We start from the raw sequence: 26,328 nt of genomic DNA on the forward strand, positions 1-26,328 counted from the left end.
CCGCATTTTCCATTGGAAACTTTTTAAACAGTTCTTGGGAGAAACCTTCCCTCAGATTTTTCCTGGGCCTTCACATATCTGGTCCTCTGCAAGGTAGAGATAAAACTGTTCACTACTCTGCCCTTAAGGGAGGGTATTTAAAACTAGACTGGTATTTGTGTTGACTTCTAGTACGGTATGTATATTTGTGTGGTAGACTAGGCATTATCTAGTATTTACATTTATTTCTTCAAACAAGCAGCATTGTTGAAACATCCAAATGTTGTACACTGTAGTGTAGCCTTTAATGTTTCAAGAAAGACCTTCACACCCTTGTTGACACACAAAGGGGATAACTATATGATTTGTAGATTGTAGATAAAGCTGAAGCTGAAGTTAAAGGGCCGAAAACGTTTTGAGTAGTGGTGGTCAGCTTTTACTAATCCATGTCATACTAAGCTGCAACATGTGATAGGAAGTCATGTGACTCTGTGGGCAGAGTTATGAGTTTAACACTGTCAAGGCTAGGATTATGGGCAGCAGACCAAGAGATCTAGGGAGGAAGATGCAAGCTGAGCAATAGGAGGAGTACTGTACTTAGGGACAAGCCGACAGTCAGAGCCACAGAGAACTCCTCTTCATCACTGACTGACCCTGCCTGAACAAGTGCACAAAGGGAAGCCACTAGCCTCTTCTGTTCACATGCTCGCTAGTGACAGGTTCTTCCAAAACAGCAGCTCTGTAGAGACATGCTTTTGCAGATGAGGCTTTGTGATCCACGTCCACCCATGGACTGAAGACAATTGATTTTAGAGGGGCAAGTATACATGGGCTGCCCCATGTCAGAAGGGAGACAAGATAGAGGGGCAAGTATACATTCAGGTACTTAACTGGTCTGAACACCTAAGTTATCAGGGTTTCTTAAAATTCCTTTTGTACCCCACCGTTTTTCCATCATGGAATCCAAGGAGACCAACTTGGAAGGCACTGACCAAGCCAAGAACTGCTTACCTCAGCAAGGTTGCTGTAGTGGGTGCCTTGCAAATGTATATTGGCTGTGTTCCCAAATTGTTAAGGTAATGCACACGAGTTTGTGGAGAAGAGGGGTCTAGAGGGTTGTTTAACATTTCCTATGCCTGCAGGTTCTCCATGCATGCTTTTCTCAGGCTTCAGGCTCTGTTTTCCCACTTGGAATTCTTTCAAAACTCAGGTCCAGGCTGGGGAAATAACATTAAAAAAAAGGATCAGGAGAACTGACAGGGAGACAACAGGATGGTTAAAACATCTCCTTCCCCCAGCTGAGTCTTCTCGTAAATGTTCGCCTTGGCATCAACACTTCTGCTGCTGCCCCCACTGACTGTAATGTTTCAGGTGGGGATCACAGGAAGAACAAAGTGTATGGGGGGGCCCCTGTTCCATAGATTTATGTGAGAGAAACAAAGCTGCCTTTCACATTAACACTGTCAACATAAACATATTTTCTCTAAAATAGAAACAAAAGATACATGCAGATGACCGCTAGAAGCTGAATCTACTGATTATTTGGCAGTTCTCCAAAATTATTAACAGCCTGTTTTGAATTTCAGAATGGGTTTATATATCTGATACATTATTTGCTGGTATGCAGGATGCTATCTTGTTCCAATTTAATATTATAAAAATTACACACACACACCCAATTTTCAAAATTGCTTGATATTTCTAAAATAATTTGCACATTATACCTTGCCATAAGTGAGTATAATCCATCGCTTAACTCAAGTTTTCCCCCCAAATTTGCAAAAACTAGATTAATACGTGGATTGCTATCCTCTTGTAATTACCCAAGTTCTGATACCAAACAGGATCTTGTAATAGTGGAAGATCATTTTCCTATAATAATTGATAATATCCATAAAATATTATCCCATTTATTATATCAGGCAGCCTGCATGCCTCATAGTAGAAAGAGAATCCCACACTTCCTTCTTTCATATTTCTAAACTATGCTAATGAAGAAAGCCTGTAAGCATGTTCCCCCCCATCCTCCCTGAGAACCTCAAGACATGCTTTTTGTCTCCTTTTCAGAACTGATTTAGAAAGGTTGTTATTCTGTAAGAAGAGTGTTCTGAGTAGTTGATTCACTTCTGTGACAGAAACTCTGCCTGTGCATTTTAATTTCAATTTAGACTATGCCTTAAAATTTATAGTGATTTCTTCGTATAACTTTTTATGATTGATTTCAGCTGTTTTCTCCACATTTCCCTGATCCATATTCCCAGGTATTTGCATTCAGATACTTTCCATAAAATATTACAAAGTGCTGATATACTAGTTTTTAATTGTATAGTCGTATTGATTCTTAACCGGTCTGATTTTTCAAATTAACATTGTATCTCAAAATTAAGCGACAAATTTGCCACAGAACTGTTAGCTTAAAATATACATCTTTCAGGTCACTAGCATATTTTCCAGTTTTTATCCCTTTAATATTTACATCGTATCTAATGACTATCACCACTGGTTCTATTTAGTGTGTAAAAAGAAGGGGCGATTGGGGACACCCATCCTATTCTTATATTCAAATCAGTTCTCACTTGGATAATAACAATTGATAAAGACTGTAACTGTGTACCTATCCATTCTATAAGTTATCCATTCAGCTGTGTTGAACACTTTTTGAACATCAAGAAATAACACTGCCTCTCCGTAACTAACTTCTTTTTAAAGTGGCAATAATGATTAGTCTTTTAAAAAGATAATCTTGCACAGTTTTGTCTCGTTATAGATCTATAAATGATCACATCAACTATTGCTAGAATAGATGTTCATGTTTTAAAATCTTGATTCAAAAGGCAGCTAATAAAAATCAGTATCCCTAAATACAGTATATCATTCCTTATTAAATCTTCAAACAATCCATTCTAAAATCATTAACTTGATGAATAATCGCCCCCCTTCCATCCCCTCCCCCTAAACAGACCAGCTTCCAAATGTTTACAAGATGATTGGGGAGATGCTATAATAGAGGATGATGGCCCTGGGAGAAGCCCCCTGTTTGCCTGGAAAGAGTCTTTCCCCAAAAAGGGAGGAGAAGAAGAGGCGAGCCAGGCACATGCTTGGGATGGGGAGAGAAAATCTCCACAGGGAGGGAAGAGGAGGCTGCTGCGAGAGCGGAGTGTCAGTGACTTGGGCTTTCCAGATGTAAAGGTCTCTTCCCCACCCCATTTGTCACTGGTAGGCCGAAGGGAACCTATGGGAAACTGTTCTGCGTATATAGATATAGATTGATGATCATGATGATGATGATATAGAAAAGCACTTTGAAAAGTGCCTGAAGCAGTGAAAAAGGCAAGCTCTATGTTAGGGATTGTTAGGAAAGGGATTGAGAATAAAACAGTCAATATCGTAATGCCTCTGTATAGATCTGTGGTGCAGCCTCATTTGGAAGACTGTGTACAGGTCAGGTCACCGGATCTCCAGAAAGACATTGCAGAGTTGCAAAAGGTACCGAAGAAGGCAACCAAGATGATTAGAGCGTTGGACCACCACTAAGGGGGGACATGATAGAGGTTTATAAAATTATGCATGGAGTGGAGAGAGTTGACAAAGAGAAATTTTTCTCCCTCTCCTAAAATACTAAAACTTGAGGGCATCCAATAAAGCTGATGGGTAGTAAGTCCAGGATGGACAAAAGGAAATACTACTTAACACAGAGATTAAAATGTGGAATTCGCTGCCAGAAGATGTAGTGATGGCCACAGGAATAAACAGCTTTAGAAGGGGATTAGATAGATTCATGGAGGATAAGTCTATCAGTGGCTACTAGCCATGGTGACTGAGGGGAACCTCCACCTTCAGAGGCACTAAGCCTCTGAATCCCAGAGCCAGGAGGCAACATCAGGGGAAGGCCTCGGTCTCTATGCCTTTCTTTCATGAAATCTGGGGACTCCAAGAATGGGAGGCAGCAGCCGAGGGTGAGCTTCTCCATCCACCAAGAAACCGCAGAGTGCCACCGCCCTTTAGGGGTGAACAATTGGTCCTTTAGAGAAAGTTATATCACATGCTGTTGAATGCTTGATGTCATGATAGCAGTGTTAGAAATAGATTATACATTCATACTGTTCACTTTTGAAGTTTTCTGGTTATTTTAAATTGTCCAATACACAATTCTTTCCTTCAGAAAAAGCTGCGAAGGTCTCAGCATGCCCGCAAAGAAACTGAATTCCTGCGGCTGAAGAGAACTAGGCTAGGCCTAGATGACTTTGAATCTTTGAAAGTTATTGGAAGAGGTGCATTTGGAGAGGTTCGTAATGTATGCTTTTCTGGAAGAGTGTTTATTTATTTATGTGAAACGTTTCTATGCCGCCTTTCCAGCCAGTTCAGGGTTCCCAAAGCTCTATTTCAGAATATCTTTATTTGTTAAACAGATTGCTTAATGTTTCAGATGAAAATGACTGCGAAGATGTTCCATTTTGATTTCCCCCCCTGCTCTTTGTCCAAGGAGCTCAGGGTGGCATACGTGATTTCCTCCCCCTGCCTTTTCCCTCCAACAGCCCTGTGAGGTAGGTTAGGCTAAAGGGAGTGACTAGCCCAGGGTCACTAAATGAACTTCATGACCAAATGAGGATTTGGACCCAGGTCTACCTAGCTTAAGTTTCACACTAACTACTACACTATACCAGAGTTCCACATTGCTTGTATTTTCCCCCAGGGTTTTCAAATCATTTCTTTTACAATTAGAGGAAAATATATGTACTTTAAACTGAATGTATCCACTCCTGGCCTGGATGGTCCAGTCTCATCAGATCTCAGAAGCTAAGTAGGGTCAGCCCTGGTTAGAATTTGGATGGCAGACCACCAAGGAAGTACAGGCTTGAGGACTTCCGGTGGACGTGGCTGCCTGCTAGGAGCACTAAAGCAGTGATCCAGGATCTAGCCTCACTGGGGGCGTCTAGACTCAAATGCCAGTGAAGGAAGGAGTGTCAGCTTTCTTTTCTCCCCTCCAAGAGGAGGCTTTTTTGACAGGCGAAGCTTTCCAGACCTGAATTATTCAGTTCCAGGCTTGTTCTAAAGACAGTGAGGCAAAGATAGGTTTTTATACCTTTAAGGCTGCCCCCCCCCTTTGGTTTCTCTTTTCTGTGCACATCCTTGTGCTTTCTTCTAAATTCTCTGCTATTATAAGGACATTGGAAAAAGATTGTGAAGATTGTGAAAAAAATTATCTTAATTTACTGGAAATGGGTGAATGAACTGTACTATTGCAAGCTATGAACGAACAGAAACACGGCAAGCTTTGCTAAGAGAAAAATTACTTACGATCAAGGCTCCCTCTAAACTGTGGAATCCTGTGAGCAAAAATTCTACTTGGTGAGCTCCTGGCATTAAAATTGTGAGCGAGCAATTTGGCTGCTGCATGAATTAGTTTGCTCAGAAGCCCTCCTTCCTGAGCTAAGACAACAATCTGTGAGCCAGAGGCTAAAAAACTGTGAGCTAGCTCACACTAACTCAGCTTAGAGGGAACACTGCTTACGATTTGTACTAAATTCTTACAAACCTACTGAACTAATATTGGGGGGGGGGATAAATTACTGGACACTGTTAAGCCCAGATTTTGAACTTGTGAACCCCCATTAAACCCTCACAAAAGATAAAGAATTATTTCATGCTATATAAGTCGCTGTGTTGACTCTGTAAACAACTATAAATTTCAAAGAAAGGCTCTCTGCATATTGTTTTCTCCATCCCTGATGGTTCTTAACTATCTTTAACCAATTGAAGCAGTAACAAGATTTGTGGAGGATTAACAATAGAAGATAAAGAGCAGAGTTTGAAACTCACAAGGTCTGTGTACTCTCACAAGGTCTGATATAATTGACTTCTTTTTTTTCTATATGCCAATAAAGCCTGACTTGACTTGACTTATTTTTTGCTTTCCCTTCGGCTGTAACCTTTGAGTTTGATTTTGGTTCCTCTATGAGATCCTCTCTTGGGTGAAATACTAAATGTTGGAGTGGGTGATTTTTCTTTTCTTTTCTTTTTTTATTATTGCTTCCCCTTTCTGGAGTGGTTTCTAGATTTCACTTTTGTTGGCAAAAAGAACTGCATCACACATTGAACTATACTAGAACTATACTAGATTTGCTGGACATTGGTGCCATCTGGTGTTAAGATTCAGAACTGCATATTCCAAAAGACAATTCTTCTTCTTTAATATAAAGTACTAATATTAATTTCTTTATTTTGTAGCTAGGATATTAAACAAACTAATAGACCAATATTAGCATTTAATATTATTATTATTATTCTCTCTTGTTTATCTTTTGTTAGAAAAGACAAAACTATACAGAATAAGAAATTAAGAAATTGAATTGTTATGCACTTGGATTATATATGTACCTATACTTATACTATAAATGCGTATAGATTTGATTGAGTTCACTGAAATATTTGAAATATGTGAAATAATTTTGCTGAAAAATAGTCATGAAATTATAGAACTATAAATTGTGATAAAATTAGTGAATTGAATGAGCGGTCTATTTATGATGTGTTAGTCAGGCAGATAATCCTTTTGTATAAAAAAAGAAGTTTTGCTTTGGGAGGTTTTCCAGAATACTATTGAATACTAAACTGATGGAATAAATAAATGGGAAGTTGGTTTGAAATGGGGGGGAGGGAAATTAAGTATGGCAACACATCTAAAGGAAAATGAAAATAAAGGAGGTGATGAAGAATACCAGGATGTAACAGAATTATTGGATAAATTTTCAGAGATTTCAAAAAATCCAAACAGTTACAGCTCAAATTAAACAATCAGAGGATCAAACTAAAAAAAAAATTACTCAAGCAGAAGAAGGAACTCAGGAAAAAAATATACAAGCAGAGCAAAGAATGCAGGAAAATAGTAAACAAGCAGAAGAAAACACACAGGAAAGGATTAACAAAAAAATTTCAGGCATCAAACAAGAAACAACAGGATTACCAAAAATCCCCCCCCAAAATCACAAAAATATGCAAGAGATTGAGAAAGTTAGAGAAGCAAAAAGAACTGGAATTGTATCAAGAAGCACAAGATCTAAGACAACACAGAGCAAATGACTGCAATTCTGGAAGTTCAGTCCAGTGATAATTACGGTACCTTCGATTTAGAGGTGTTCCAGTGGATTCTGGCAACATAAACCTTGAAGACAGTTTATATAAGCTTCTACAGGATTATCTGAAGATTCAAGGAGACTTCCCAGCTATTGATCAGATGTACAGAATAACCTCAAGATTTGGATTTAAGAACAATTTACCTTGAGATATACTGGTCAGATTCACACAAAAAACAACAACCAAGAGATGTCATATTGAAAAAAACAGAGAATCTCCACTTAAGGCTGCAGGGAAACAAGTGCAGATTTTTCAAGATTTACCTACAACTATACTGAGGAAAAGGATACACTTTGACTTTTTAAGGCAGATCTTACAAAAGAAATAAATAAAATATCATTGGAAAGTTAGAACATAAGAACATAAGAACATAAGAGATGCCAATGTTGGATCAGGCCAAAGGCCCATCCAGTCCAACACTTCTATACCATGTGGTATAGAAGTTGCACTATCAAAGGATAGAAGAACAATTTCAACAATAGAACAAGCCAAACAATTGCAGGAAAATTATCAACAGAGAATATTCCTGAGGAGTTTGAGAATGAAAGATGAACAAAGAAGGCACCGACAAAGAAGTTGATAAATTAGACCAAACTGCAGAATTTTAACAAAACGGATAAGCTGAAGGTTGTATCAGTAAACATTAATGGTCTTAACTCACCTTCAGAATGATCAAAAACATTTAATTTATCAAAGAAACAAGATGCAGATATAATTAGTATTCAAGAAGCTCATGTGAAGAAAAAAATATATAAACATATCTTAAAGAATAAGAAATTGGGCAAAGTCGTGGACTTCAGCAGACAAAAAGAAAAAAGGAGTCACAGTTTATGTAAATAACTGATGCATAAATGTTGTTGAAGAGTTTAAAGATCTCGAAGGAAGATATAACATGTTGAAAATAAGAGTCCTTGAAGGGAAGATTCGTTAGCATTGGTGTATCCCCCAAACAAAGCTAAAGAAAAATTCCATGAGAAATTCTTTCAATCCTTATTGGACTTCCAAGAAGGAGAGATAATTGTTTTTGGAGATATGAATGGAGTAATAGACCCAAAAAAGGACAGATCTAGAAAAACAAAAGGGCGTAAACTCCTTAAGAATATCTTTAATTATATGGAAATGTTACATTTGAAAGATGTGTGGAGAACTACCAATCCAAATTCCAGAGACTATGCTTTCTTTTCCGATAGACATGAAACATAATCCCGAATTGATATGTGTTGGGTATCTAAAACCTTAATTATGAATGTGGAGAGGGTTGAGATCCAACCGAAGATATTTGCAGATCACAACCCAGTAATGGCAGTTTGGCAAGGAAATTAAATTAAAGGAAGATGGAGACTGAATGACAATTCTCTGTTGCAGGAAGTTATAATTAAAAATGTGAAAGATTAAGAAGAATACTTCAAATTAAATGCTACAGAAGATGTCCCCATAACAACAATTTGGGAAGCCAGTAAAGCTTATATGAGAGGAAATTTTATAGCTGGTGCTTCTAGGAAAAAGAAAAATTGGAGCACATTATAAAAATTATGGGAAAATTCAAACCCTGGAAGAGCAACATAAACCATCTTTAAATAAAGGAATTCTAAGTGAAATTAAGCAAAAATCTATTCAACATGCTTGAAACTGAAGAAATGCAGAAGAAATTAAGTTTCCTATAACAAATATTTCAAACATGTGAACAACCCTGGAAGATACCTAGCATATTGTTTAAGAAAAAGAGTCTGAAAGAAGAATGATAACAGAAATGAGGAAGAAAGATGGAGTTACTTTTGTGGAGAAAAAGATTCAAGAGCAGTTTACTGTTCTCAAAACTTTACAAGAAAGATCCATTAACAGAAGGAGGAATAGAGGAGTATATAAAGGATACATACATTGAGAAGTTTTCAGCTGATTATAGAGATATTCTGAATCAAAATATCACAATACAAGAGATCTCACAAGCCATAAAGAAACTGAGAAAAGATAAAGCATGAGGCCCAGATGGATTAACAGCAATGTATCTAGAAGTTATGAATGAAATAAGTAAAGAGAAAACACTTCCTCCATCATGGCAGAAGGCCCCTATTACGTTAATACATAAACAAGGCAATGATCCAATGCTACCACAATATTATAGGCCTATTTCATTATTAAATGTGGATTACAAAATCTTTACTTCTATAATTCACCCTGATCAGACTGGTTTTGTACCAAAAACATTTATGAAAAGAAATGTTAGCTTTGTAATTAATGCAATAGAATTTGTGAAAAACAAGGGGGATAAAGCAGCATTTATATTTTTAGATGCTAAAAAGGCATTTGACAACCCATCTTGGCCTTTCTTACAAGAATGTTACAACATTTGAATTGTGGTTCCAGATTTATGAATTGGATACAGGGTATCTATATGAAACAGCAGGCAAAGCTTTTAATTAATGGACAATTAACAGATGGATTTCAAATCAAAAGGGGACACGTCAAGGATGTCCATTATCACCACTCTTATTTGTTCTTGCACTGGATGTGTTTGCTTCTAAGATAAGACAAGATCCAGATACTGAAGGACTGAAAGTAGAGGGAGAAGAATTTGAATTGAAAAGCTATGCTGATGATGTGGCCACGCCCCCACCCCCACCCCCAACCATGCCAGCACAAGGGCCTATGCCTCAGTTGTGCTACCAGCTGGCTGCTGCACTCACCGCCCACGAACCATGGGGCGCTGTAGCAGCCCTATGCTTTCGTAAGTACCAGTTACACTGACGTAACTGGACTTACCCTGACATGACTGAGACTTACGCTGATGTAGGGGCGCTTTTGCCCTCCCTCAGGATTGCACTGTTAGTCCTCCAATATCACCTGTAATATCACCAATAGATGTTTATTGTGACAAATATATAAGGGAAAAATGATTTTATAACATATGGGAGACATGTTAAACTCACAAGGAGAAGTTAAGTCTTCGCAAACAATTACGGAAGAAGGGAAGAAGATACAATGGCTAGTGTACTTTCAGTTAATTTCTAGACTTAAGAAAGACGCCTATACAGAAGGAGGTGCAATAAGAGATTTGACAGAATATGAAAAGGTAATTACACAACAAAAAGATTGCTTCTTAGGATGTATAGTGTATGTGGAAATGAAACAGAATCAAAATATTCTGTATCTTCATATAATGTTTTTTTGATGTAGCGGTAGCTATAAATGTTCTGTCAAAAACTGTAATAAGGGGGTTGAGAAAGAAAATATTTCTGAATATGAATAGGTTTCATATATGTATTATACGTTGTAAACAATGAATGTCCTTTGAAAAATGTAAATATTTTATTTAATTCTATATTTCTCTTTTAATTTCCCTATATTCCTTTTTTCTTTCTTTATCCTTGTTATTTCTCAAAATAAAAAAATATTAACAACAACCAAAAATGAAGTCCGGGGTCACTATGCAGAGGCAGGCAATGGCAAACCACCTTTGTTAGTCCCTTGCCTTGAAAACGCTACAGCGTTGCCATAAGTCAGCTGTGACTTAAAGGCACTTCACACACACACAACCAGTCCTTTGTCCTGTGGTCCTACCTGGATTTAAAGGTTCAGATTCGCTTGGAGGCGAATCCAGAGCAGAACGGTGGTAATTTTTGCTTTCTTAGCTAGAGTCTATCATCCATGTTGACAGTATCAGTTATCCTTTCCCTTTCCTCGGTTCTGGAATTGCTTCTGAAGTACCAGCCATTGCATTTTCTTCTAGAGCACCAAACTATTTGCCTAAAACCCTGCTTTAATGATTTTTTTCATTTTTTTTTAAAAGGTGCGTCTCGTTCAGAAGAAAGATACGGGTCATATCTATGCAATGAAGATACTAAGAAAAGCTGATATGCTGGAGAAAGAGCAAGTATGTGTTTGATGTATGTTCTGGCACTTTTTAAAGAAGCCATGAGTGAATATTGGACTGTACTCCATTCTGTTGGAAGGGCCCAGTCACCTGGTTCACAGTCCTTCATTCTCCATCAGTTTCCTGTGCCATATGTTACTTTCCATTACAAGCTGGGCTGGTGGCTTAGTGTGAGATGAATGTATTAGTTTATGAAGATGTTCGGCATGATAGGGGCATGACTCAGTTGACCAGGAAATGTTGAGAAAAGGGTAAAGAAACTAGAAGAAAATTCAGAGGAAAGCTGAAGGCTCAGTTCATTAGTACATGTTTTTAAGGAACACAGAGACTCTTCAGACTGTGTCCTGTTGTGTGTACTGTTACTTCCTGTTCTTATGTGGTGGGAAAGATTGGGCTCCAAATTAAAGTGAGTTTTAATTTATAAATTCATTGGGAATAGTTAAACTGCACTTTTTGATTTGGTTAATTTGAAAATGATGTATGACTTGAGCTCTGTGTTAGCAGAATGTCCACAGTGACTGTATCCAGCTGTCATTTGCCTACTCCGAATGACCTTCCCCTCCAAAATATGAACAGCAGAGCTTCCCAGTGGGCTGATGTACCATGAAAGCCAATTGTAGAAATCCTCTTAAGTGTTTAGTGGGATTTAGTTCTGGTATTTTACGCCAGAACTAGAGAACATTGTGGCCTTGATTCTTGAATGGTTCCAAGTATATTCTCATGAGCATATATACCACATGATAGTTGCATCTTATCACATCATCGCTTGGTGGTATGAAACCACCTTTAGTGGAAGTGCATTTGCAGAGTAATTGAATTTATCAGAAAACTGTCACGTCAACAGATTGCGTGGATTGACTGTATGCAGAATTCATTAAAGTGTATTGCATAGAAGGGTGGCTGTGTAGAGTGTATTGTGTGTGCTGAAATCCCACTGAAGTACAATTCTAACTCCAAGGCTAAATGCTACTTTGACAAACCTTTTGTGCGACTGAACAACAAAAATATACATACAGTAGGAGATCAGATTCTAAGGCTAAATGCAAAAATTCCAGTTATATGTGTCAGCTACAGCAGAAATTGCACTATTTTGCGGCACGTTAAAGATTAATATATTGTGACAAACTTTTGGGGGTCAAACCCCCTTATTAGGTTTGATCAGTAAGACTTCAGCATGCTGAGCTTCTTCTGGATGGCTCCCAAGCAGGGATGTCTGGGATGTCCCTGATGCAATGACGTCACCCAGAAATCATGTCATCATGTTGGTGATGTCAGGGGTGACACTCTGGTTTTTGGGCAAAACTCTATGGTAAAACTGGCTTCAAACCACAGAGTTTTGCCCTCAAACCAGAGTGTCACTGCGCAACATCCCAACATGATGAAGTCACTTCCAGGTGACATCATCATGTCACTGTTTGGGGGCAGGGTTTTCCCCGCTGGCCAGCTGGCCGGCGGCGGGCAGAAGCCCCAAAAACTGGCGGAACCCACACTGGGACCTGGGGACTGGCAACCCTATTCCCAAGAACAGCAAATCACTTGTCTGTCTGAGGAAAGAAATGTGCATGTCTGGTAATATCTCTGTACAGCATCAAGCTTAAAATGTTTATAGTAGATTCTTCCATCATGCACAGAAGTAGGCCAAGTGATTCTGCAGGAAGATAATTCAGTAGTAAGCCCTTCTGACTAACGGGAGTATTCTGGTTTGTTGTTCAAAACTTTTCCTGTAGGTGGCTCATATACGAGCAGAAAGAGATATCCTCGTTGAAGCAGATGGTGCCTGGGTGGTGAAGATGTTTTATAGTTTTCAGGACAAACGTAACCTTTACCTGATAATGGAGTTTCTGCCTGGAGGTAAATAAAAAGTTCATCCTAGTTTAGTTGAATCACTATTTATCTGTCTGAGCTGGACCTTGCAAAGGAAGTGTTCACTCCTCATCCCCTAATTATAACTTAAGAACTGGAAAGGTTATGTTTGCACTGGCCTTGACTGCAGCATAAGTTTAAAAAGTGGAAGAGACCGGGGAAAAGGAAAACTGTACACCTCTTTTAGTTTAGACACATTAATCGAGGAGAGTTCTATCAGTGGCCGCTAGCCAATGTGACTGAAGGGATCTTCCATCTACAGAGGCATCATACCTCTGAATCCCAGTGCTGGGAGGCAGCAGCAGGGGAGGGCTTCTATGCCCTGCTTGTTGGCCCTCCAGAGCAACTGTGTGAAACAGGATGCTGGACTAGAGGGCCCCTCACTCGTTGAATCAGCAGGGCATCTCGTATGTTCTTACATGAGTGTACAGAAAGTGTTTTTTCCTGTAATGAAAGGTGTAATGATGTTATCTTTTGATGTATGTGTTTCTTTAAATGGTTAGTTTGACTGCAGTAATGTAAGGAGAGTGATAGAGGGAGATGAGTGTGATGTGATTGGCTGATGACAGAGAATGTGGGAGGAGGGGTGTCTCGGAGGAGATTCTAGGTTTTAGAGAGACGAGTGTGGAGAGTTTTTAGCCTGAATGGCAGTTTGAGTCTATCCTGTGTGGCTAAGACAAACAGTTTAGCCTATGTTGGCTAAGAGAGGCAGAATTTAGCCTGAGTGGCTAAGGTTGTCAGAGTTGAGTTTTGGTGTTCTGAGAGACAGTGTGTGACGCCCAGCTTTATCAGCTATATTTATAAGTTCCTTTCTCCAGCAACAGTTCAAAATACCCAGAAACCTATTTTATTCTTTTATAAATAAATCATTATTTGTTTAAACTTATCCCAGCAGTGATAAGAGTCCTTCCTCAGGACCACATAGTCCTCTGAAGTGCCCAGACACAGGGTCATTCTACCATAATAGAGAGATTTGGTATTTTTAATTCCTGGTGGCAGCAGTAATCTACCATGTTTATGTGAACATAGTGTGTTTTAGAAGAAAAACAGTCTCCCCAATAAGGAGGACGTCACAGAAGGGCCTTATGATGAACCATCTGAATCCCATCCTTAATGAAATGAACAGGGTGTGTGCCACATTCAAAGCTCATTGAATTTTAAATGCTTCTGACCACGTTAAATGTCCCTTTCTTTTTCATTCAGGAGATATGATGACTTTGCTTATGAAAAAGGATACCTTATCAGAGGAAGAAACACAGTTTTACATCTCTGAAACTGTACTGGCCATTGATGCCATTCATCAGCTAGGCTTCATTCACAGAGATATTAAGCCAGATAACCTACTGTTGGATGCAAAGGTATGAAATGGGTTTTAACTTTCCAGTGTTTGAGACCTTTGTTTTGGTTTGGTTTTGATATTGGATATTAGGGGTGGGTAGGTGGGTAGGAAGGGAGGGAAGAGAGCCAATACCCCTAACATTTGTTCTTCAGAGGTGCCAGAGAAAAAGAGTTGAAAAGGAATCTCCTACCATTAATTGATGTGCTGAATTTATGTATAAACATCAAGAGTATATTTCTTCCCCCCCCACACCGTTTTCACTGCATCCGTTGAAAACTAATGTGGGTCCTGTTGGTGAAAAACCACACTGGAATTCTGTAAACCTAATCCCAATACATTATGCTAAAAGGCACTTTGGTTTATGTGGCTTGTACAATTGTATGGTTCATAGCCATGCTTTCAGTCTGGTTTTGGGAGGGCAGAGTGAGGGGTGGGGAGAATTGAACTGAAAAGGCAGAGCGGTGCAGGAGCTGAGCTATGGGATGGGCTTAGCTGCTCTGTTGATCTCCTGTTTCCTGACTGTTAGCTGTTCTGCCTATATCCTTTTACTGTTGGTGCCTGCAATCTCTAGTCAAGTACAGCTATGGTGGAACAGGAAGGGGAGTATTGTATAGCTGATGAAAGTTCATTGCAGTCTTGCTGAAAAGCCTAATAACTAGATTGCTGGCACTTAGGTGCACCAGCGTGTTGCTGGTTTGCAGTGTCATGGTACATGGAAAGCCCACAGCTAAGTTTTCTCCTAGCCCTGTTCCTGTTTCCAGCAGGCCATTTCTGGGACTATAGGATCAGCCCCCAACTTTTAGCAGAAGTTGTTTTGATCCTGGATCTGCCCTGCAACAGTCACCTGTCAGAAGAGCACCCAGAACCATGCTTCGTTGCACTTATCAGCAGGGGTTGTCTTTTATTTCCTATTGTGATAGAAGGGTTTAGAACTCCTTTGAAATAACATAGGAAGTCCCAGTGACATATCATTATTTAAAGAGAAAACAGAAGAGCTCACCAATCAGGGAGATAAGAAACAGGCAAAAAAGCCTGAGATAAAGAATATTATATTGTTCAGGTTTAAAAAGTTCCTATATGTTTCGCAGTGAAGCTTATTCAGGGGAATCTGCTAGTCCTTGAGATATAGTAACATTTCACCTTGTTGAGAAACACATAGGGAATTTTTTACCTGAACAATAAAATATTAATCATTTGCAATATTTGTTATATATGGGTCATAGGGTTTAATCAATGCCAGTGGTCATCTTTATAGTAGGGTATTACAACCTACAGATCCAAAAACCTTGGCAACAGGAATTGCTACAGTCTTTTACTGCTGCAAGCATAAAAGGGGTGTAGATCTGTTTCTCTTTTTTTAAAAAAAGAAAAATGTTTATGGCCTACGGGAATGGGTAGGTGTCAGATGTTGAAAGGAAAAATGTCAAAATATTCTACTGGGTGTGCAGACATAGTTCAGAAATAGGGGCCAAACCCTCAGACTCATGTGCTCCCAGAATCTTGACAAGGCAGTTTGTGGTTCGGATACCGTGAAAGTTTGCCCTGAATCCAGAAGGCTGCCTTTAGATGGCTTTGTGGGAGGGAAGAGGGTACACATGAGCCCAAGAGCCTCCCAGGCTCATCCCTGCATCAGCTAATCATGATTGAGTCCAGGCAACACCCCACAGACTCCTGGAGAACCCCAATAGCTTTTGGGATCCCAGCTTCTGTTTGAGACCAGCACTGTGCCCAGGAGCCTATTGGGACTATAGCAGTAGTTACTAGACTGATTGGATCCTAGACATGTTTACTTGGATGTGAATCCCACTGAATTCAATGGGGCTTACACCCAGGTAAGTGGGCACAGGACTGCATCTGTTAGTGCATGTAAGATAACATTTCCATGGCCAGAGATTTACAAGTCACATGTAATAAAGCTTCATGGTTTCCTTGTTTGGGCTATAGCCAGGTAGCATCATTTTTAAAGCAAATATCATGTTCAATAGGAAGGGAGGGCGTGAAAAGGTTGCTGTACTTTGGTTGGGACTATACCACCTGCCCTGGGCTTCCTCAGATTACCTGCCTTCCATTTGAAGCCCAGTGTGTTATACATGGGAAGAGCAGACTCAACAGGCCTAAGGTGTGAAACCTTCTGAGCATGATCCAAAAGGCCACTTTCCCATGTTTCCTGTGCTTTTTTAGGGCTTATCCCCTCCTATCCCCCTATCTTATTTATTTATTTGATTTATACCCTGCCCTCCCCATCGAAGCAGGCTCAGGGCAGCTCACATAACATTTTTAAAACAGATAAAACACAGCAAATCTTTCTATATAATAATTCTATTTTGGAGTGAACGCTCCCACAGCCTTTGGCTCCCTCAGCTGCCACTCTGAAGGTCTGCCAATCCCCTGGCTGTATTGCCTCGTTGCGTTGCCTTGGCCCTGCCCACACAGCAGCCAGCGTCTCGCCCTCAGTCTGGAGGCAGCCGGCAAAGGGGATGGACACTCCACCAAGAGAGCGGCAACCCCTCCACAGGGGAGAAGGAGGCAGACCTAGCAAGCAGCAGCAAGTAGGGGAAGCACTCACCTTCGCTGTCCCTTGCGGCCCCTCTCCCTTGGGCGCAAGGCCAACGCTTCGTCAGGGTGATTGCTCAGCGGGCTGCACCGCAGAGAAGGCTGCCCAGCACCTTTCAAAGGCTCCCCATGTTCCTTCAGCAGCAGCAGCAGCGCCAGGGAGGGTCTGGCCTAGAGGAAACGAGCTGCGGCTTCTGGAAAGCCGGACTCTTTCCTGAGGAAGATACTTCTCTTGGCTCCTGTGTGGGACAAACTGTGACTAACTATTCCCTCAGTGGCTGTTTTTAGGCAACCAAGCTTGCTTCTGTCAGTAAAAAAACAAAGGACTTTCAGCGTTTCTCTTCAGATCGCATAAATCTTTCGCATAACCCCTCCCTCGCCCACTGCCTGCTTGCTCACTTTCCTGTCAGAATAAACCTAAAACTGCTCTCTCTCCCTTTTGGCTCTACCATGGCTGGCTGGCTGGCTAATGAGGTGGGCCAGCGACCATCAAACCATTCTCTTCAACCTTCTGCTGTGCGGCTGACTTCCCCTGGGGTTGCCAATCTCCAGCTGGGACCTGGAGATCTCCCGCTGGGACCTGGAGATCTCCCGCTGTTACAATTGATCTCCAGATGACAGAGATCAGTTCCCCTGGATAAAATGGCTGCTTTGGAGGGTAGACCCTATCAGGATCCACCCCCCAAATCTTTTCCACACACACCCCAATGCTGCCCTCCACAGGATCCACCCCCCAAATCCCCAGGTATTCTCCTAATCAGAGCTGGCAACTGTACTTTCTTCTCAATGTCTGTTGCTAGGCAACCAGGTTCTGACAGTAAAAGGCCCTTTCCACATCTCTTTTGGCCTTTGAGAGAAAACTCATTGGGGCCAGTCCTGATAGGGTTGCCAACCCCAGGTGGGAAATTCCTGGAGATTTGAGGGATGGAGACTGGAGAGGGTGAGGTTTGAGGAGGTGTGGGACCTCAAACAGGTACAGTGCCAGAGACTCCACCCTTCAAACCAGCCATTCCCTGATGGGGAACCATTTTTGCCAATCTCCAGGTGGGGGCTGGAGATCACTCAGAATTATAACTGCTCTCTAGGGGGGAGGGGGAAGAGATGGAAAGCTGAAGTTAGGGGGCAGATAACGGTAGGTTGACGGTTGGCTGGGATGGAGATAGAGTTGCCAACTCCAGGTTGGGAAATTCCTGGAGATTTGAGGGGTGGAGCCTGGAGAGGGTGAGCTTTGAGGAAGGCTGGGACCTCAGACAGGTACAATGCCATAGACTCCACCCTCCAAACCAGCCATTCCCTCATGGGGAACCATTGTTGCCAGTCTCCAGGGGAGGGATGGAGATCACGCAGAATTGCAACTGCTCTTCAGATGGCAGAGATCAGTTCCCCTGGAGAAAATGGTGGACTCTGTGTCATTATACCCAGCTGAGGTCGCCACAGCAAATTGACACTGAGTGCCCAAGGCCAGGACACTCTCCCAGAGCCTCTTTCTAGAGCTCGTTGTATTTATTTCCACAATGGGGCCTTATTACTAGTATAAATATAGATATAAAACACAACATAAAGTGCTAGTATGTCATTTGTGTAACACTGGCGTGGCATTAGTAGCAACCATTACAATGAGGGTATGGTCAGCAATTGATGTCAGTTCATATCGGTGGCGCACAGGCTGTGCCCCATAAAAGCAGCTTCTGAAGGCTGTAGCAATTCCCGGAGAGCAAATCAGTAGAGCCTCTGTGAGTATGCTGTAGAAGCACTTCAGAGGCATCTTTGAAGCCTTGGCCATGAATGGAAGCACAATTAGGTGGTTTTTCTCCTTCCTGGTTCATTTATTCCTTTGTTCTCAGCTCAAAGTAATAACAAAGAAATCCCTTTTGAATGGTAAATAGTGGCTCATTCAGCATAGGCAAAGATTAGCCTTTTGGGTGAAAATCAGGCTTCCTTTTAAACCACCCTTATTTTGTTGTAAAATCCTCTAGTGCCAAATCAAGCAATTAATGTGTAAGATTGCAATGATTTAAAAAAAAATTACAGCTTGTTTAATACCTAAGGTCAACTCATGTTTTCTCTCTGTAGGGTCATGTAAAACTGTCTGATTTTGGACTATGCACAGGTTTAAAGAAAGCTCACAGAACTGAATTCTACAGAAACCTTACCCATAATCCGCCCAGTGATTTCTGTAAGTGTTAGTCTGCCCTGTGCTACTTTAGCAGCCTTGGTTTGTAGGTCTTGTATGCTAGGCCTGCTACATTATTTGTGATTTTATTGGAATGCCTGTTGGGATGGGAATCAGTCCAGAGTAACCCTGTAGGATGGAGAAGAGGGCACTGTAGTTCCCATCCTTGCACCTTCTTAGCTGAAGAGGATATTGTGCTATTGGAGTTGCTGTTGGCTGGCTAACATTGGTAGCTGTAATTCATTACTGTGTCTGAAAACCAAATACAGAAGAAAAATGATAATATGAACTTTTCATAATAACAGACTACAAGATGGGACCTGTGAAAATATCATGAATGCTGAGCATCTCCCCCCCCCCACTCTGAGTCCTTCTGGTGACAATGGCAGTGATGCAGCTTAACTGTTGGGGGGGGTGCTTCGGGGAACAGGTACCCCATTGGAGATAGGCATCGATGTTTGGTGTGCTGCTTCACAGCTCAAATCTCAGATCTTCACTTCCAAAACATCTTGAAGTTCAGCCTTTTGTAATCCTTTTGCCATTCGAAGAGGGGCAGCAGCAAAATGGGGTGACACAGGGTGACCGTGTGCAGTGGGAAGCAAGCTATGCTTGTTTCCTTCTCAGCAGACACAGATCTCCCATAGGATATTTCCTGACAGCTTTAGAGAAAGTATGAGTACACAATCAGAGGCTGAGGCCAGAGGTCTTTTTTATTTTCCTCAAAGGTAGAGTTAAATAGCTGGCTTTGGGCTTCCTCACAGTCTTGAGTTGTGGTAGTTGGACTCCCTTTAGTTAAAATAGCAAATAGTTCAAGTATTGCAAACTGTACCTGTAAGCTTGGGGTAGGGGGGCAGGGGGAACACTTGCTTTTATTGGAAGTTCTTAATTAATTGACTTTTTGCATACTGCTGCTTGGGAATTGCAGGGTTCTCTTTTCCTCCACATATATGTCATAATGCCTCACACCAGTATGGCAAGGGGGGGGGCTTTCCCCCAAACTATCAGACTGCTGACTTTGCTGTCTTAAAAGTTAGCATTTACATGATCATAGAATCATAGTTAGAAGGGATCTCCAGGGTCATCTAGTCCAACCCCCCTGCACAATGCAGAAAATTCACAAATACCTTCCATCCCCAGTGCACTTCCTGACCCCAAAGTGACAATCAGCATTTCCCTGGGCACGTAAGAAAGGGCCACAAGAACTAAGCACTGATACAACCAATGCTCTCTCTAAGCTGTGGAGTTTTGTGAGCAAAAATTCTACTTTGTGAGCTAAAGGCATTAAAGTTGTGAGCAAGCGATTTGGCTACTGCATAAATTAGTTTGCTCTGGAACCATCCTTCCTGAGCTAAGACTAAAATTTGTGAACTGGAGGCTAAAAAACTGTGAGCTAGCTCACACTAACTCAGCTTAGAGGGAACACTGGATGCAACTCTTCCTGCTATCCCTTCTCGTGATCTGCCTAAGTTCACAGAATCAGCATTGCTGTCAGATGGCCACTTAACCTCTGTTTGAAAACCTCCAAAGAAGGAGAGCCCACCACCTCCCGAGGAAGCTTGTTCCACTGAGGAACCTCTCTGACTGTCAGGAAGTTCTTCCTAATGTTCAGCCGAAAACTCTTTTGATTTAGTTTCAACCCATTGGTTCTGGTCTGACCTTCCGGGGCAACAGAAAACAACTCCGCACCATCCTCTGTATGACAGCCCTTCAAGTACTTGAAGATGGTTATCATATCACCTCTCAGTCATCTCCAGGCTAAACATACCCAGCTCCTTCAACCTTTCCTCATAGGACTTGGTCTCCAGAACCCTCACTATCTTTGTTGCCCTCCTCTGGAAATGTTCCAGCGTGTCTATATCCTTCTTAAATTGTGGTGCCCAAAACTGAACACAATACTCTAACCAGAGCAGAGTAAAACGGTAGCATCAGTTCGTGTGATCTGAACACTATACTTCTGTTGATAAAGCCCAAAATGGCATTTGCCTTTTTAGCTACCACATCACACTGCTGATTCATGTTCAGTGTATGGTCTGCTAAGAACCTGAGATCCTTTTTGCATGCCAAGTCCTTGGAGTGTTTATGAAATTTCCAGACATGTTCATTGCTCATGTTTTAACACATTAGAAGTTGAAATGTTTTTTAAAAATCTCAAATCAGTTTCCTCAGTTGGGAGACGTGGGCCTACCCAGCAGATGCTTTTTTGGAATGTCTTGAAGAACGCAAATTGCACAGACACAAAATTAGCGTTTGTTGTTGTTGTTCAGTTGCACAGTTGAGTCTGACTCTTCGTGACCCCATGGACCACATCACGCCAGGCCCTCCTGTCTTCCGCCGTCCTCTGGAGTTTGCTCAATTTCATGTTCGTTGCATCGACAACACTGTCTAACCATCTCATCCTTTGCCGTCCCCTTCTTCTTTTACCTTCAATCATTCCCAGCATCAGGGTCTTCTCCAGTGAGTGCTCCCTTCTCATTGGGTGGCCAAAGTATTTGAGCTTCAGCTTCAGTATCTGGCCTTCCAGGGAACAGTCAGGGTTGATTTCCTTTAGGATTGACCGATTTGATCTCCTTGCAGTCCAAGGGACTCTCAGGTGTTTTCTCCAGCACCATAATTCAAAAGCATCTATTCTTCGTCGCTCGTCCAACTCTTGCAGCTGTACATTACTACTGGGAATACCATCGCTTTGACCATACAGACTTTTGTTGGCAGGGTGATGTCTCTACTTTTTATTATGCTGTCTAGGTTTGCCATAGCTTTCCTCCCAAGGAGCAGGCATCTTTAAATTTTCTGACTACAGTCACTGTCTGCAGTGATCTTGGATCCCAGGAATGTGAATTCTGTCACTGCTTCCACAACTTCTCCTTCTATGTCAGCAGATGAACTTCAGCTTACTCAGTGTATTTATTTGTTGCTTTTATCTCTTCCCCCTCCTGTCCCTCATGGGACTTAAGAAGCCTACCATCCAGACAGTGACCAGTCCCAGACCATATAGGAAGGGATGAGTGCAAAAAGAGTATTTTAAGGATACATTTACCTAGGGCTCTTTTTGTAGAAAAAGCCCAGCAGGAACTCATTAGCATAATAGGCCACACCCAACACCAGAAACACATTAGCATATTAGGCCACACCCCTGCCAGCACAGCTCATTAGCACATTAGGACGCACCCCCATGTTACCAGAAGTGTGGTTATCCAGCCACACCCACCTTTTGCTTGTTATTCTGTTTACCTTGTTTGTTGTCAAAACCCAGGACTTTTTTTGTAGCAGGAGCTCCTTTGCATGTTAGGCCACACACCCCTAATGTAGCCAATACTAATGTGTTTCTGCTGTTGGGTGTGGCCTGTTATGCTAATTAGCTCCTGCTGGGCATGGCCAACTTGGGAGCCAGCCGGAACTCCGTTCCTGTGCGTTCCTGCCCCAAAATAGCCCTGCATCTACCTCTTTAGCTATTAACGTATTCTTCTCAATTGCAGCCAGGGACTTTTTGCTTAGGCACTGGCTGCTCTTGGCTATTGGGATGAGGCCAGCTGATGCTGGAGGACATGGCTAATGGTTTCTTGAGGAACATCCCCCCCACACACAGCTGAGGATCTTTGGGGGGCAGCAGCTGCTTGTCTGTCCCCTTGACCAAGGAAGTGTGGGTGGCCCTGTCAGCGCTTCCAAACATGTGACTGAGCACCTCCTCCTCCTCTTCTGAGCTGGCTTCAGCCAGGTGGGTGGGATAGAAGTCTAATAAATCAAATCAGATCTGCCGAAGAGAAGTGCAGCATGTACAGTCAGCTGAAGTGCATATTTTAAAGCCCAAGTGCAGCTGTCTGCTTTTAGTACAGGACTTCCGTTTATATGAATGTTGATATCAATGGAAATCTGGAGTCAGTGTTCAGCAAATCATTTGTGTTCTCCATCCTTTACTTCTCTAAATCCCAGTTCTAATGTTACCATTGTAGCGTGGAGCCACTCCAGTGTACTAATAAGGTGTATGCACAGTTGTGATGATTTGGTTGTGGGGGAGGTGACAGAAGATAATGGAGTTACTTCTCATGCCCATGTTGTGGTGGTCATCTGGGAAGTAATAGTGTTATCTCCTTACCCAAATATGGTGTGTGTTTGCACACGCCACTGGAGCAGGCCCTAATATGATGCAGGGGTGACACTGGAACTGGCCATCAGTTGAAAGTTTCTTATGTTCCTCATCAAATCTGAATTAATGCCTTTTTGTTTTACATTGTGCACCAGCATTTCAGAATATGAACTCAAAGAGAAAAGCAGAAACATGGAAAAAGAATAGGAGACAGCTGGTATGTACCTTTGGGAGAGCTACACTTTAATGTTTGAGTTCTCTTTATGGACAGATTTTCAGCACAACACAAAAACCTGTTGTTGAAAATGCATGCTTCACGTACCTACTACCCTGCCAAGCAGTCCATTAGGAAAGTTGTAGTGGGATGGTGGGGGAATTTACAGACACTCTTTTTTTAACACTATCCAAGTACATTTAGATTTTGGCTAAATATCTTAACTTCTTATTTTCAGGCATATTCTACTGTTGGGACCCCAGATTATATTGCTCCAGAAGTTTTCATGCAGACAGGGTACAACAAGTTATGTGACTGGTGGTCTTTGGGAGTAATTATGTATGAAATGCTAATAGGTAAGAAGAATTCTTTGTACCATTCTCTGACCAGTAGCTATGACGCAGAACTTTATTGTGCTGATGGTTCTTGTGAGAGTCAGTTGTTGTAATAGAGTCTGAAGCTCCTAACAATTTTTTTTTTGTGTATGTGTGTTTTAAATTCTTCAGGGTATCCCCCATTCTGCTCTGAAACGCCACAAGAAACGTATAGGAAAGTTATGAATTGGAAAGAAACTCTAATATTTCCACCTGAGGTGCCCATTTCAGAAAAAGCCAAGGACTTAATTTTAAAGTGAGTAGCTAACTTGTTTCTCAACATTTGAAATTCTCTTCTGTTGTACTTCTTGCTGGTTGGAGCATACTTGTTTTGTTCAGAAATTTGTAATTTTGGGTCCCTTCTGCCATTGTTCCAAGTAGGTAGTACTGGAAGCCAGAATTTGTGCAGGAGTGCCTACCAGCATGTTCATTACAGTACTGCCTCTCATGGAAATTGGGACTGCAGTGGAGTGGAAGGTAGCCAAACCGGTAACCTGCCTGCATGTGTATAGGCTTGCAGTGTCACCTGAGTGGCCTGTGAAGGGAGCCATGTGGCACACCTGCCACAACTGCTGAAGGTTTCCCTAAATCTCATAAAACCAAATAAAATCTACTTCATCATGTCCTGTCCTGAAGCAGCATGGAAATCCAAGAGCTGTTACTGAAGTCCATATGGAAACAAGAATGATTACTGATCTTTATGAAGTGGGCTCTGGTCTGCAAAAGCTTATGCTAGAATAAAAATGTCTTTAAGGTGCCAAATAACTTTCTTTTGTCTTTGCTAAAATCAGTATTAGAATTAAGAAAAGAAGCAAGGTACTGTTGCAAAGAGACGCACAACCCCCTCTTTTTGGCCTTTCATTGCCCTCTTTTGTGCCTGGATCAGCACTGAACTTGGTCCCATTTAGCAGTGCTGTTTCTGGCTTGTCCAAATGTTAAAATTTAGGTTGAGGTTACTTGTGTTCTTGAGTATCCTGCATGACTCACAGACAACCTTGCTGGTAGAGGCTGTGCTGTACAGTGTCTTGTACTTCTGTATGGACAGGGATTAATGTGTGTGGTTAATGGTGAAGGTTTTCACGGTGGCCATTATTGCAACACACATCTGCTGAACGGCATCAGGAGCCATAGAGATGAAGGTATTGCCCTTCCCAGGCCATGCTAGGCTTAGAAAACTACTTGAAGCTGGGTGGTGGTATAGAGGCAAATAGCCCCCCATCAGGAAGCACCATGGTCTGGTAGTAAGTATCCTGCCGCTCCTCTGTACTTGGCTGCAAGCACTATTCCGAACAGTTCATTTTCTGTTCCCTTAAGCCCAGTTTCTTGACTCCCCCAAGAGCTGTGTTAAACCCGCATTTTTACTTCTCATTCCAAGTGGGTCCCTCTTGCCCCTGTGGGCAAAGGTCTGAGCAGCTCACCTTCTGGAACATGGAGTACTTAAAAACAGTCTCACCTCTTAGCTTCCATTTGCCTGCTGAAGAAGGAACATTCCAGTCTGTTGTAGTATTAGTGAGTTGATGATAATGTGGGTAACTCACCATGCTGATGGACTGCCGGTTGAACTTGTGGACATATGGCTTCTGTGCTGAAAATTTTCAGGATGTTATTAATTATAGCTATAAAAACCGAGTTGCCTACTTTGGCTTGGAGAACATGGTTCTGTTGTGCAGGTCAGCAGTTGGCCAAAATCAGCTCTTTTTGGTAATTCAATAGAATTCAGAAACTGACGAATGCATAAACAGACAAAAGCCCACATTCTATGCTGCCATCTTACACAGTGGCAGAGGCCATTTGATACTTTTATCTCAGTGTTGTTTCCCTGACCGACAATACTCTCACCAGCTGAGGTCCTTTAACTGGAGGAGTCAAGGACTTCACCTAGGACCTCCCTAACAGGTGCGAAGTCTGCAGTCTACTACTGAGCTATTGCAACCAGTCAGGGTAGTTCCTCATAGTCTTCCTCAGTTCATAGTCTCATTCAGAAATCTGAGGATAAATTCCTACAGTCCCAGACTAGCTCTAGATATGCCAAAAATAAATGTGCATTGTTTGACTTTGTGATAGTGGTTCTCTGATTTGATTTTGATTTTTCAGCACATGGTGCAGAAGAAGGAAGTTCATTCCTTTAATTCTGAATCAAAATGATTGGTTGTCCAGGCAGCTAGGTGTAATGTATGTTGTCACATTCAGGGGCCAACCTTGGTGCTATTGCTCTACTTGGGGTTTCCAGGATACAAAAATACAGTAACAATAAGCACAGCAGTTAGGTACAGAGGCAAGGTCTACAAACCAGTCTGGAGTCAGAAATCAAAGGTACAGGAGGGTTGAGGGTTCAAGGGTCTGGTTCAAGGGCTGGGGAACAGGTGCAGGATGCAGGGTCTGGGTCCCAGGCTGTAGGAGCAAGCACAGGTTATCAGCAACAAGGTACAAGATAGCAAGTCAAGGCAGAGTTCTGTTTGCTAAGCAGGTTCACCAGGTTCCTTCCACATAGAGCCTTGCTCAGCATGTTCCTTTTATCTGCCTCCTTTGCTGACTCATCCCCCAAGGCCCAGGTGTCACTCCTTACAGTTGCGTTCAGGTTCCTACAGGTGCAGGTCTTTACTGTTTCTCTGTCAGTCCTGGTCCTGTAAGGACTCTGCTCCAGGAATGAACACTGATAGTTGCTGAACAATTAGATGAGTGCTTTGTCTTTTCTCTAGAGTGCTCTGCTGGTTTTGGAGAGGCCAGCTGTCAGAATCTAGGTCCAA

At 41.7% G+C, this 26,328-nt stretch overlaps 1 protein-coding gene across 2 annotated transcripts in view; it reads left to right on the plus strand.

The window, feature by feature from the left end:
• The window catches only part of STK38L (serine/threonine kinase 38 like), a 48,048-nt gene that overhangs the window by 12,438 nt on the left and 9,282 nt on the right, over window positions 1-26,328 (plus strand). The window contains exons 4-12 of one of the 2 annotated variants that reach the window (XM_015429434.1): window positions 2,205-2,240; window positions 4,142-4,264; window positions 10,901-10,984; window positions 12,712-12,835; window positions 14,051-14,205; window positions 18,813-18,915; window positions 23,149-23,210; window positions 23,446-23,563; window positions 23,714-23,837. In XM_015429434.1, the coding sequence (XP_015284920.1) occupies window positions 2,205-2,240; window positions 4,142-4,264; window positions 10,901-10,984; window positions 12,712-12,835; window positions 14,051-14,205; window positions 18,813-18,915; window positions 23,149-23,210; window positions 23,446-23,563; window positions 23,714-23,837 (929 nt within the window). The remainder of the gene's footprint in view (window positions 1-2,204; window positions 2,241-4,141; window positions 4,265-10,900; window positions 10,985-12,711; window positions 12,836-14,050; window positions 14,206-18,812; window positions 18,916-23,148; window positions 23,211-23,445; window positions 23,564-23,713; window positions 23,838-26,328) is intronic. The other variant, XM_015429435.1, reaches the window with a different exon arrangement.

The sequence above is a fragment of the Gekko japonicus genome, unplaced genomic scaffold, assembly GCF_001447785.1.
Source record: "Gekko japonicus isolate JY-2015 unplaced genomic scaffold, Gekko_japonicus_V1.1 scaffold169, whole genome shotgun sequence".
Classification (NCBI taxonomy): domain Eukaryota; kingdom Metazoa; phylum Chordata; class Lepidosauria; order Squamata; family Gekkonidae; genus Gekko; species Gekko japonicus.